This window comes from Ictalurus furcatus, chromosome 10 (assembly GCF_023375685.1).
Source record: "Ictalurus furcatus strain D&B chromosome 10, Billie_1.0, whole genome shotgun sequence".
Lineage (NCBI taxonomy): Eukaryota > Metazoa > Chordata > Actinopteri > Siluriformes > Ictaluridae > Ictalurus > Ictalurus furcatus.
The window spans coordinates 15,453,637-15,467,148 of record NC_071264.1 but is presented as its reverse complement, the minus strand read 5'-3'; the positions used below and the strand labels follow the sequence as shown (position 1 = coordinate 15,467,148).

The 13,512-nt window shown below is 38.8% G+C and overlaps 1 protein-coding gene and 1 pseudogene across 5 annotated transcripts in view; one reads left to right on the top strand and one right to left on the bottom strand.

Moving 5' to 3' along the window:
* Nucleotides 1-13,512, bottom strand: part of stx6 (syntaxin 6) — a 49,493-nt gene that overhangs the window by 27,509 nt on the left and 8,472 nt on the right. The window contains exon 9 of one of the 5 annotated variants that reach the window (XM_053634209.1): nucleotides 10,191-12,387. The exons of 3 other annotated variants lie outside the window; for them this stretch is intronic. In XM_053634209.1, coding sequence (XP_053490184.1) covers nucleotides 12,186-12,387 — 202 coding nt within the window. In that variant the 3' untranslated portion in view covers nucleotides 10,191-12,185. Of the gene's footprint in view, nucleotides 1-10,190; nucleotides 12,388-13,512 lie in introns of those variants that run through there. One more of the 5 variants, XM_053634212.1, reaches the window with a different exon arrangement.
* Nucleotides 6,819-10,095, top strand: LOC128613435 (probable ATP-dependent RNA helicase DDX46; annotated as a pseudogene).

The window sequence follows — 13,512 nt, the reverse complement described above, 5'->3', positions numbered from 1 at the left end:
GCCTTTCATATATGTATGTATTAAGAGTGTAATCAGAGCATCTTGTGATTTTGCTATACAATGTGATCATGATATACATAAACAAATTAAAGAAGTTAAAGAAGCGCACTAACATTTTTGAAACTGAATTTTTATCTACTGCATCTGTAGCTTATACATAAATATAAGAATTTCACCATTTCCCTGTTCTAAGAAAAGAACAAGAAGACTTTCCCATGGCAGAAAACGTAACGTTACAGCTTTATTTCTGACTGCAGCGAAGTGCTGACACTTCCTTTAAAAATGCTAAATAAAAGTCTCCTCACAGAAAACGAGTATCACTGCACATCAGTGGACTTATTTGTCAGATGATAGCTGGTTTTTAATCTATTTATTAGCAAATTAATATAAACCTATGATTTGCCTTGCAGTCAGAATTACTATCAGAGCTACTATTATAGAAAATTAATCAACACATTTGAACAATGACAATCAGACTCAAGAATTAAACAGTGCTGTGGTATAAATCTGTTTAATTAAGGCTTTCAGAGATGAAAACTCTATATAGGGAAGAAATTGTGGTTATACTGCTTTAACAATGTAAAACCTAATCTAACTTTTGAGATATTTTAAGGAACCACAAATGCAATTTTACTGTATTTCTCCAGTATTGCAAAGTTGGATAAATTCTGTAAAAACACCTTTGGAAACAATTGGTAATGTCTGTATCTGAAGTACGTAACAATTGTAATCTTAAATATGTTACGAATTTTAGACTACTGAGTCAGTTTGCATTCTTTTATCAGTCAAACAGGTAGCGATAGAGATTAGGTTCAAAACACTTTAATATTCCTTTAATGTCAACTTCACCAAAAAGCCACAATATGTCAGTTTTAAAGAACAACTGACATTGATTTGAATAAAAATTAATTAGGGGTAGGAGTAGCATTGCTGCCTCAACCCTCCAAGGTCCCTGGCTTGACCCTGTACTCAGGTTACTATCTCTATAGAGTTTATCATGTTCTCCCCTTATCCATATGGGTTTCCTATGAGTTTACTAGTTTCCTCTCAATGGAATCCCATCCAGGATGCAGATTGTCTTCCCACCTCAGACATTCCCAGGATATGCTCTGGATTCACTGCGACCCTGACCAGGATAAAGTGCTTAAAATAATGAATAAATTAACTATGTTTTTTTTTGGCTTGTGATTATGCCACAACTTAAAGATACCGTATCAGGAACCACTGAATGAACACAATCAAATTATGTTTTGTTATAGTGATCGTGTGCATGATATTGTGCATCCAGTGTGCACCTATTCCTCTTTCACCCGCTGTCAAAAAGGCATGTTTATAAAATCAAGCAGTTTGATTATGTCACGAGTACTGCGTTGTGGATTTTTTTTTACTTGAAGTTGAAACGCACAAATCTCTCCAATCAAGTGTATCACATCCCCAGTGACTGTAGAACTCAGAATTCATTTACAATGCAGCAGACGATATGTTTCTGGAAGTGTTGGACAAATTCAGTCTAGCACGTTGGCACATAGTTAGCTGTATTTATTCTCAAAGGAACAGTTTAATACTGTGTGTGTGGGTGTGTTCCCAGAGTCTGTATTGCAATGCTAATGAGCCAAGCTGTCTGAGAACTGTCTCCCACACCCCATCCCCCGCCTCCCCATGGGACAGTTGGGGCTCAGCTGTACCCTCCACTTACCCCCGGATAAAGGAGCTGAATGGAGGACCTGCATCCTGCACCTGCTGCCCCCACCACACACACACACACACACACAATAATTAGCACCCCTCCAGCTACATATGATGACTTGTCCTCATCCGATTGCAAATGTTACCACAATTGTGCCAGATTATTCCTTCATGTACTACAGGCCTGCCAGACAAACATTTTGGAAAACCATCAAAATATTGAATTTTTTTTTTTTCAAATCATTGCGAGAATTTGAAAACGTTTGAAGACTCAACTTTTTAAAAAAAATAGTGGCATTTAAAGTAGCACCTTTAGACTGGCCAACTGTATAAACATATGTATATTGCTATGGGCAATGTGCATATAGTAACAATTTAAATAATTACTTGGCTCATAATGTTAGGCTTGATGTAAAATATTCCACGGCAGAGGGCTCAGGTGTGAACGATGAACCAATTGTCAGCCAGAGCACAGAAGTGGGGGAGGAGAGGGCTACCTGTCTGAAGTTGAGGGTTGAAAGGCTACATGCTTGAATCTCATGACTGTCCTTTTAATCATTTCCGGCAGACTGGATCAATAGACATAAACTGCATCAATCTTATACATGAGTCATGTTTAACCAAAGTCAGGTTTTACAGGAAAGATAATCAGTGTCCAATGTCCTAAACCGGACAAGCTACTCAATCTACAAGGCTAACATATAAGGGATGCTAATGACTATCAGTTCGGCATTGTGTCTTACATGCATGTCTAAAACACACTCAGTAATGTTAGACTTGCTTTATGTGTTTTTTTGGCCTTGTCAGCAATTTAGTCCCTGTGTTGCTGTTCTAGCAGTTTCAATAGATAACATATTAGAATGAATGCATTAATATAAACATGTGATTTGAATTACAGACAGAATTATTGTCAGAGCTGTTATAGAAAATTAATCAACTTCTGACCAATCAACAGTGGGAGTACAACAGTGCTGTGGTATTATATGCCAGTAAAGGGCGTCTTGCTACATTACAAAGAAATGGGAAAGCACAAAGTCCTCTGTCATGAGCAGAAAACCTTTGACTGTTCCAAAATTTAGACACTGGAGACACATTCTGCTAGTTATGCCTTTTTAGCTGTGCATCATAGCAGTGCTCACATTTTGGTCCAACATTTCAGATTTCTGTCAACTACCTTTGTTCAAAAAGGCATTAAAACAGCCACTGGTGAGCATTTTATATTAAGCTACGGATGTGCTTGAAAGTTTGTGAACCCTTGGTAAGTTTCTCTCTCTCTGCATAAATATGACCTAAAATCATGACCATCTTCATATTCATCAAGTCGTAAAGGTAGACAAAGAGAACCCCATGAAACAAAAATATTATACTTGGTCATTTATTTATTGAGGAAAATGATCCAATATTATATATCTGTGAGTGGCAAAAGTATGTGAACCTCTAGGACTAGCAGTTTAATTTGAAGGTGAAATTAGTGTCAGGTGTTTTCAATGGTGTGAGTGAGCACCCTGTTTTATTTAAAGAACAGGGATCTATCAAAGTCTGATCTTCACAACACATTTTTGTGGAAGTGTATCATGGCATGAACAGAGATTTCTGAGGACCTCAGAAAAAGAGTTGTTGATGCTCATCAGGAAAAGGTTACAAAACCATCTCTAAAGAGTTTGGACTCCACCAATCAACAGTCAGACAGATTGTGTACAAATGGAGGAAATTCCAAACCACTGTTACCCACATCAGGAGTAGTCGACCAACAAAGATCACTCCAGGGGCAAGACGTATAATAGTCCACGAGATCACAAAGGAGCCCAGGGTAACATCTATGCAACTAAAGGCCTCTCTCACATTGGCTAATGTTAATGCTCATGAGTCCACTATCAGGAGAACACTGACCAACAATGGTGTGCATGGCAGAGTTGCAAGGAGAAAGTCACCACTCTACAAAAAAGAACATTGCTGCCCTTCGGCAGTTTTCTAAAGATCAAGTGGACAAGCCAGAAGATTATTGGAAGAAGAATAAAGTTAATGTTTTGGAATGGCCAAGTCAAAGTCCTGACCTTAATCCAATAGAAATGTTGTGGAAGGACCTGAAGCAAGCAGTTCATGCTAGGAAACTCATCAAAATCCCAGAGTTGAAGCTGTTCTGTACTGAGGAATGGACTAAAATTCATCCAGTTTGATGTGCAGGACTGATCAAGAGTTACTGGAAACATTTAGTTGCAGTTATTGCTGCACAAGGGGGTCACACCAGATACTGAAATCAAAAGGTTCACATACTTTTGCCACTCACAGATGTAATATTGGATCATTTCCCTCAAAAAATAAGTGACAGAGTATCATATTTTTGTCTCATTTATTTAATTGTGTTCTCTTTATATACATTTAGGACTTGTGTGAAAATCTGATGATGCTTTAGGTCATATTTATGCAGAAATATAGACAATTCTATAAGGTTCACACACTTTCAAGCACCACTGTATAAGATCACGATTTTTAACTTGCAACCAAGGAACTGCTTCAGAATATGTGATCATTACAGTGATGAAATTAAAAAGGTAGCTCTAAGCGATATGTCTTGGTTCATCTACCTTTTGGGTAAAGGGGAAACAGTGTACATTTTATTTTTAGTCAAAATACTCCTTCGACAGTTTGACTGGATGCTTAAACTGGGATTCTGCCTCGCTTGTATAAAAGAGTCTACCAAATAAATAAATGCAAATGAAAACATCAAATCTGTAAACGTTTTTTAGGCCATATCATTACACAGATAGAAATCAGTCAACGCCAAAGACATTCAGCAGCAATCTGCATTTAATAGATTCACAGGGAACTCAATTGCACACAGGGATGATGGGACAGAATTTCTTAAAGGGAAGTTGATGGCCAAAGGGAAACAGGATATCAGTTCATTCTCACACAGTAAACAAACATCAAACTAACAATCAAATCGAACAAACTATAAGGATTAATAAAAGCCCATATTCTCTCCACCCTGTCACCAGTCCACAGTGACATGATTGTGCAATTTTTACTTTACAGTGGGTGTTTTTGTTTTAGTGGAACACTGTACAACAACATGATAATCACTCATCATATTCAATAGGTCACTGATAATATTTTCAGTCTTGTTTGGGGCTACAGAAATAAGCCTTTTTTTTGTTGTACATAAAATTCGATCATGATTTCCATAAAATCGGAGTGACAGAAAAAATAATGTGTGAAAACAAATAATAAACAAAGTCAACAATTCAATAAGAACATGATAAAAGCATTGTATATCACGGTTTATACAAATGATAAAATATGAAAATGGATTGCGGAGACCTTTTTTGTTACAATACTGAATATAACGTACACTTATGCAGCAGCAGATTAACTTCCCTCTTACACTCCTTGAAAAATGGTTAGAAAAAGGTTCGTTCAAAGTGTCCTAAATGGGTTTTATTTGAAACCCTTTCTGACAGGTAAAGGTGCATTCACATATGCAGTGTTTAGTCTGTTTGAATGGAACCCTGTTGTGTTCTCCCACACGGTGCGGTTCTTTAGGCAGGTGAGAACACAGTAAGATCAAAACAATCGTGTCCGAGAGCATCTGAGGGAGGTAGTCTCGGTCCAGTTACAAGTGAGATCTAGTGTGGTTCTATTTCAGTGAGAAAGTCATTTGACTCTGAATCAACCTGACTGAATAAACAAACAAAAAGAGAATTTAAAGAGATAGTTATTTATATAATTATCTAACGACTTATTTAGCACTAGCATGGTGTTCTCCATGCTCAGGTAATTCTTCTGATTTTTATGCACACTTGGCAAACGTGTGTTTACCTTTATTCCAGATTACTGATAAATAATTAACCTTCAGACATATACACCACTCAGCTAAAGTTTTTCTTGTTGCTTTTGGTTTGTTTCATTATGTATAATATGAATTTAAACCAAACCTAACAGCAAATGAACCAATTTCTCTGATTAAGACTCAGCAAATGAAGTATGGAGAGGAATCCCATTACATAAGAATATCCTTCTGAAATGGTAGATAATGCTTAGATAAAAAGTTTTTTCTGCCCTTCCTCTTGTATGAGATACTAAGGCACTAGCTATGTAGTGTTCTGAACTTCACAGCGGCTTTTGGTCGATGCTTTGATATGGTATTGTGCAAGTTAAATCTAGCAAATAAACCATGCCAAAGGTCACTATACTCTATTCAGGAAATACACAGAAGTATACACGTCTTCTTTAAGGAGCCATAAGAAGCATTTCCTGTTTCATTTGTCAGCTTTAATGGAGTTATAACATGGCCTCGTTGCACCACTGATCATATGGCGTCAATCCCAAGAAAGGAAAATAAATGAAACTTCACACTTTGAACAAACACTTGAGAAATGACTTTCCAAAATATATAACAATGGGTGCTTTTCCACTGCAAATTTAGGGAAACAAGATTTGGCCCAACCTGGAGCTAGTGGAACTTTGGGTCCCATAGTCAGTTGCACCAGTAGAATGTAAGCTCTATCACAGCCTACTATGAATACAAATGGCCACTACTGATAAAAAGAAACACAGCTTTAACATAGCCTTATTTATAACTTTCTATAATATACACCTATAGCCTTATAGGTGCTACAACTGCCGTAAACAACACTACCCTTTGATTCTGTTCAAAGTGCACCATGTGCAGAATACAAAGTGCATGTTTACCAACTACAAATGTGGCTTTACTTTTTATTTTGTGAATAATTTTTCTTTACGTGGGAAGTATTCTTCTGGTCAACAACCATAACCATGTCACTAAAATACACTGTGTATATAAACCTAAGCAATCATAGGATAAACCATAAGCAGGCATCATAACAAGCGTTACAAGCATTTACTCAGCTAGTGCAAAATGTCATAGGTCAAATTTAGATTATTGGCAAGATACATCAAATATTTCTAACAATTTACAGTTAATGTGATGTCATACTTTATACTTTATTTAGCCATTTAGAGCATCTAAATTCAAATGGATTGACAGATTAATTCAGTCACTATTTTATTCTAAAGCACAGTCTATCTGGATTTTGATAGAATGACTAGTTCAAGAGATAATGCTTGTTGGAAATAAACATTACACTGATACCTAACCCTGGATCTCAATCATGGACGTAACGTTTTCTCTTTATGTCAGATTGTGTTCCTGATTGGACGGTGAAGGTGAAATTCACCACCCTTTGTACCAATGGTTTGATCTATGAACACATTACGCACTACTATTTACAAACGTACCTTAAAATGTCTGTGAGGAAACTGAAATTCTACACCACACTATACTTTAAACCTGGACCTATAAGAGACATTACATTCAACTGGGTGCTGGTTAATTTTTCACAAGCTTAAGAAAAAACTCTAATTTTGAATATGGTAAAGGGAATGACATCATCACAGCCCACAGAGGGTTTTTGCTGTTTTTAACTTTGGTCATGTGATCAACTCAAACTGGCCAGGTTAGAAGACACATATGGTTTAAAATGGCCACTCTGTGTTTGTGTGTGTATTCAGTGTTACATGCTGCTAACCCCACCCTCAGCAGACAAAAGTAAATAAAATAATAAATAAATAAATAAATAAACTGGGACGTTTATTGGAGGAAGTGAATGAGGAATTGAAGAAGTACAACATGGGCACCATGAAGGGAGGAAACGACAAAAAAAGGAGGCATGACTGTGACAAAAGTGGTGACAGTGGTGAAGATGAAAAAGACTCCTTACATCACCAAAAAGAAAGGGGAATTAATGGAGAACGATCAGGATGCCATGGAGTATTTGTCAGAGGAGGAGGAAGTGGACCTGCAAACGGCTCTCACCGGCTTCCAGACCAAACAGCAGAAAATTCTGGAGCCTGTCGATCATCAGAAAATCCAGTACGAATCCTATCACAAGAATTTCTACGTAGAAGTTCCTGAACTGGCCAAAATGACACCGCAGGAGGTGAATGAGTATCATCTGGAGCTTGAGGGAATCTCGGTGAAGGGGAAAGGCTGTCCCAAACCCATAAAGACCTGGGTGCAGTGTGGACCAACCATGAAGGTCTTAAATGCCCTTAAAAAGCATCACTACGAGAAGCCTACGCCCATCCAGTCTCAGGCCATTCCCGTCATCATGTCCGGACGTGACCTCATCGGCATTGCCAAAACAGGAAGTGGGAAAACCATCGCAATTCTGCTGCCAATGTTTCGCCATATATTAGCCCAACGACCCCTAGAGGAGGGGGAGGGGCCTATCGTGACGATCATGACGCCAACACGTGAGCTCGCTCTGCAGATCACTAAAGAGTGTAAAAAGTTCTCCAATCCACTGGGGCTCAGAGTGGTGTGTGTGTACGGTGGAACAGGCATCAGCGAGCAGATAGCAGAAATGGAGCTGAAATCATTGTCTGCACTCTTGGTCGAATGATCGATATGCTGAGAGCCAACAGTGGACGAGTCACGAACCTGCGCAGAGTCACATATGTCGTAGTCGATGAAGCTGATCGAATGTTTGATATGGGTTTTGAACCGCAGGTAATGCGCATAGTGGATAATGTGCGACCGGATCGTCAGACAGTGATGTTTTCAGCAACATTTCCTCGAGTGATGGAGGCTTTAGCTCGCCGTATCCTCAACAAACCAATCAAGGTTCAGGTTGGGGGAATGAGCGTGGTGTGTTCAGATGTGGAGCAGCATGTGATTGTGATTGAGGAGGAGAAGTTGTTCCTGAAGCTGTTGGAGATTTTGCGTCATTATCAGGAGAAAGGCTCAGTGATTATTTTGTAGATAAAGACTTGATGAAGGCCTCATACCCCTGCATGTCTCTGCATGGAGGAATCGATCAGTATGATCGGGATAGTATAATAAACGATTTTAAAAGCGGGGCATGTCGGCTGATGGTGGCCATATCAGTGGCAGTGAGAGGCCTGGACGTAAAGCATCTCATTCTAGTGGTGAACTACAACTGTCCCAATCATTATGAGGACTATGTCCACCATGCCGGGAGGACTGGCAGAGCTGGAAATAAGGGCCACGCATACACGTTTATCACTCAGGATCAGGTGCGATATGCAGGTGACATCATTAAAGCTCTGGAGTTGTCAGGGTCCTCAGTTCCTCCTGAACTCGAGCAGCTTTGGGCTACCTTCAAGGAGCAGCAGAAAGCGGAGGGGAAGAGTATTAAGAGCAGCAGTGGGTTTTCAGGGAAAGGCTTTAAGTTCGATGGGACTGAACATGCTCTGGCTAACGAAAGGAAGAAACTGCAGAAAGCGGCGCTTGGTCTTTATGACTCAGACGACGAGGACACAGCACTGGATATAGATGAGCAGATCGAAAGCATGTTTAACTCTAAGAAGCGTGTGAAGGACTTGGCCATTCCGGGGGGTGCTGCACCGTCAGGTTCAGGACTCACCGTTTTTGCTGCAGGACTTGGTGGTCTCATTGCACCTTCAGATGGAAACATTCAGAAACTTGAGATCGCCAAGAAACTGGTGCTGAAGAAGATCAACACACAGAAAAACCTCGGCGCAGAAGCTCAGGACGTAAGGCAACAGGACTCTAACGCCATCATGAGGGGTGGCACCATGATCGCACCCTCCATCTCCGCTAAGACCATTGCTGAGCAGCTCGCAAAGAAAATCAACGCCAAGCTGACCTACACACCCATCGAGAAACTGGAGGAGGAGTGACAGAATGCTGAACAGGTAGACAGTGTGAAAAGGTATGAAGAGGAGCTGGAGATCAACGTTTTTCCCCAGACGGCGAGGTGGAAGGTGACGTCTAAAGAGGCTCTGCAGACGATTGGCGAATATTCAGAGGCTGCCATCACCATCAGAGGGACATACTTCCCTCCTGGGAAAGAACCCAAAGAGGGAGAACGCAAGATTTACCTCGCCATCGAGAGTGCAAATGAGTTGGCAGTGCAGACAGCAAAAGCAGAAATCACACGGCTCATCAAAGAAGAGCTCATAGGCCTGCAAAACTCGTACCAGCCGACAGCCAAAGGCCGATACATAGTTGTGTAGACGAAGACCCTTCTGTTTTTTTGTTGTGTTTGACAGTGACGTAAAGAGGTGATTTGTGTTTATTTGACTGATTAAATGAATTGTGAAGTGATTCACTCAGCTCTCAGTTCAGTCTCATATTCATTGTGTAGATTCTCTTTTACACCAATAAAACATTTTAAACATAAACTGGAACTTTTGTTACAGAACTGGTGGCCAAAAAAAAGCAGTTTCATTTTTCTGGTGTAAAATGTTTGGTAGTTGCAGTGGAAAAAGTTGCAATGTCAATATATTTTTAATCATTTATTTGTAGTAGGAATAGCTACTTATTTCTCCTTAAAAGTAATCCCTATATATTTCTTAGATGTTTATATCATCTATCAGTTTGTTTTGAGTACACTATATAAAGTCAGAAAGACAGAACTGAAATGAGCAGTAAAAGTTTTACCATGTAGAATAAATTGAGCTGAATTTAAGCCTGGTTTCAGTTTTAACTGCAAACGTTTTTTTTTTTTTAATTTTTTATTTTTTTACACATTTCATTTTATTTGTCAGAGCTGCATTGCTGCACTTGGTAAAATGAGGTACATGAAGTAATAAACATAAAGTAGTGTTTTAACCCATAAAGTTGTTATTCATGTATGTAGTTCCTGAACTGTCTTAACCTTTCTCACTGTTTTTGTTGTACTATTATTTAATTTTTTTTAAATGAATCAGTGTTCCCACTGTGTTGTTCCACTATCAGGACCAAGTGCCTTCAAGCTGAAGCATATCCATGCAATAAGAAAACTGTTCAGGTGAAAATGCCCAGCAGGTGTGTTTTTAAATCAAGATGATGTATAGCTACATCTCTGCAGCATCACTTGAAGCAAACTGATGTTTATGCAGAATCTTCTGCTAATTGTGCAGCTCGTTATTAGTTACAACTGACCTCACGAGCAAACATGCTCAAAGTACGTCATAAATAGGTTACAGTCAAGCTCATTCAGTCAGTCTCATTTAGCCTGAAATAAATTCTCTACTACAAACTGAGACAGGACAAAAGAGATCATAAGCATTTGGAAAGTGATATTATAGGAAGTGGTTAACTTGTCTTTAGTCCTGTTAATCAAATAGCTGCTTCGAAAATAAATCTGGTTTCAAATCAAGAAACCCCAGTGTTCAGTATAGCTTTAACTTCATTAATTATCAATAATTATTAGAAATAATCATTTGAATCACCATTGAGCTGTTAGTTAATTATTAGTTACATCTATGCTGTACCTACACTTACTGGACATTTTATCAGTTAGAGCCACCATATAACTCTGTATGTATATAACTGCTGACTGTAATCCATGTGTTAATAGAGAGGTGCAGGGATGATGTCATTTTGTACCGGAACCCAGAAGTTATCATCACACCGGTTCCCTCGACAAAAACCCAACAGGATTTTCCCATAGGCTTTTGGATTATCGCAAAAAATAAGCTCTGTGATCAACAAAAGTTTACAATACTAACACATTTTGTCCATCAAGATAAATTTCACAAATGAACACAACTTTTATGAAGTTTGAAGCCTAAATACAATCGTCAGAAATAAAAAGCTAACTGTATGCTATAAACGAACTATACCACGATCGCTCGACTTCAACGTCACCATCACAGAGCTTCCGACAATATTTTCCATAATACGGATTTACTCTGTGGATGAATCTTCAACCACATTTTTTGGGGAATTGTGCACTGCATACCTGAACCAGTTCATCTGCAAAGTTTGTTCCTGTTCGGCGTGATGACGTTTAATGTCCCCGACAAACATCTGTAGTCCCATTTAGCAACTTGTTAGCAACTGCCTTTTTCAATACACGTAAAAGCTTTAAAAAAAATCATGAGTGGGGTATTACTGGTGTATTTTATGTCGTAGAATAAAAAGTGAAAATAGTTTGAGCTTGTGTTCACCACAGACCTTATTTCAGGCTTTTAACCAAAATCCCATTCAAAAAACCCACTGACTTCAGGACAATGGAACCGGAAGGGCTAAAATGCTAACTCGTTTCCGGGTTTTGGCAAACAAAATGACATCATCCCTGCACCACTCTATATGTACACTTTGTCAGCCCCCTTTTCTGTGTCCATCATTAGAAAGGGGTCAGTGCTGATATTATTTTGGTGATGGAAAATTTTCAGCACCTGTATAGTAGGTATACATGATAAACCAGTTAACAAAGAGGACAGGAAGCAAGAAGTTAAAAGTTTAAGCAAAAAGTTAAAAGTAGCAAGATCAAGTGTTACCCTGACTCAGGATACTAATGTCAATTCTCATTTGACTTCCTTTTTCCTCTTGTACTAACACACTTACAGAAAAGGTAAGTGGTGCAGACTGCACAACTATAAGCCCCTTGGGCTTAGGATCTGCCAAAACAGTTAAAAAACAAAAACGGAACAGATATTTACAGCTAAACAAGCTAAAGTACCACACAGGCAGCATTTTGGAGTGGCAGAAGAAAGCGCAATATTCAGCAGGTAAGAGTATGATTGAATGAGTGCAGACAAGGCGATTTCCTTTCCTTAAAGCACCTTTGTTTAGTCAATTCTTCGGTTGGAATGAAGAAAGCTGTAGTGGATGTGAATGGAGTGCTGTTCACAGAACAATGAGGAGGAGGATCACAACGAACAGGATAGCCAACAAAATGCCAATAGCACACCATTGTCGCCGGTCTGTGAGAGCAAAGAGTTCAGAAATGAGATGACAGCACAGTCAAACATTTAGACCATGTTCCAATATGGGTATTTATGATATCTTAGGAATTATTGCTCAATACTCAACTTGAGAACACAATTTCCCATTTACCCCAATTGTAGTTAATCACCAGGGGACAAATCATAAATATATTAGCAAGCCCATTAGGTAAGTAAAATCTCAACTGAGATGCTCAGTACTATGTTTTGGTTACCTGGAAGACCAGGCTAAATAGTGGTAGCTGATGTAATGTAATAATGTATGGTGAGATAGTTAAGTGTAAGGAAATTAATGAGCTTATGATTATTTTTTCCTTTATTATTTTAAATCTTTTAAGAACGCGTCAAGTGCGGTTAATTATTTGTCATGCTGTATGTGCAAATAGAAGGCTGCTTGAAACCATGGGCTGCGTCACAAACCGCGTACTTACCTACTGTATAGTAGCCGAGAAACATGCATTTCGCCTGCTATAGGCCTATAGTAGGCAAGTATGCGGTTTGGGACGCAGCCATGCTCTCTTGTTTGCAATAAAACGGTTGAGCACTGCTGTGTCCTGTCGCAAAATGCGGTGAAAACTCACACGACGTTAATAGTGTGATTAAGGTGTTTACATGTCTGTAATACACCTCGATAATGCGACTAAAACAGGAGTACTCCACATGTCTTAATTCAGTTTGTGTTTACTTCGAGTATGACCTTAATCGGATTAAGGAAATTAAAAATCGCTGTTTACATGCTAGTTTCTTAATCGGAGTATTGTCTTAATCGGGTTAATATTGGACTATTGTTGTCCATGTAAACGCACTGAATAAATTATATGACATCTGTGGGCTCAAATTTATTGTGTTTCCACATACCTGCAATTTCTGATTCTGAAAAGACTATGTCTTTCGTGATGCACTGTGTCATCTGTGCAGACCTATTAATCAACTTTGTTAAAACTATTCATCTGATGGATTCTGAATTGCTGCAATTCTCATGACGATATTAAATTGTGCTGTTTGAGCATGATATAAAAGAATGAATGAAAATTAATAGGATGTGCAAAACTTGCTTGTCTGGGGTGTCCAGGCTACTGACATGACCCCTGATACATAATTACT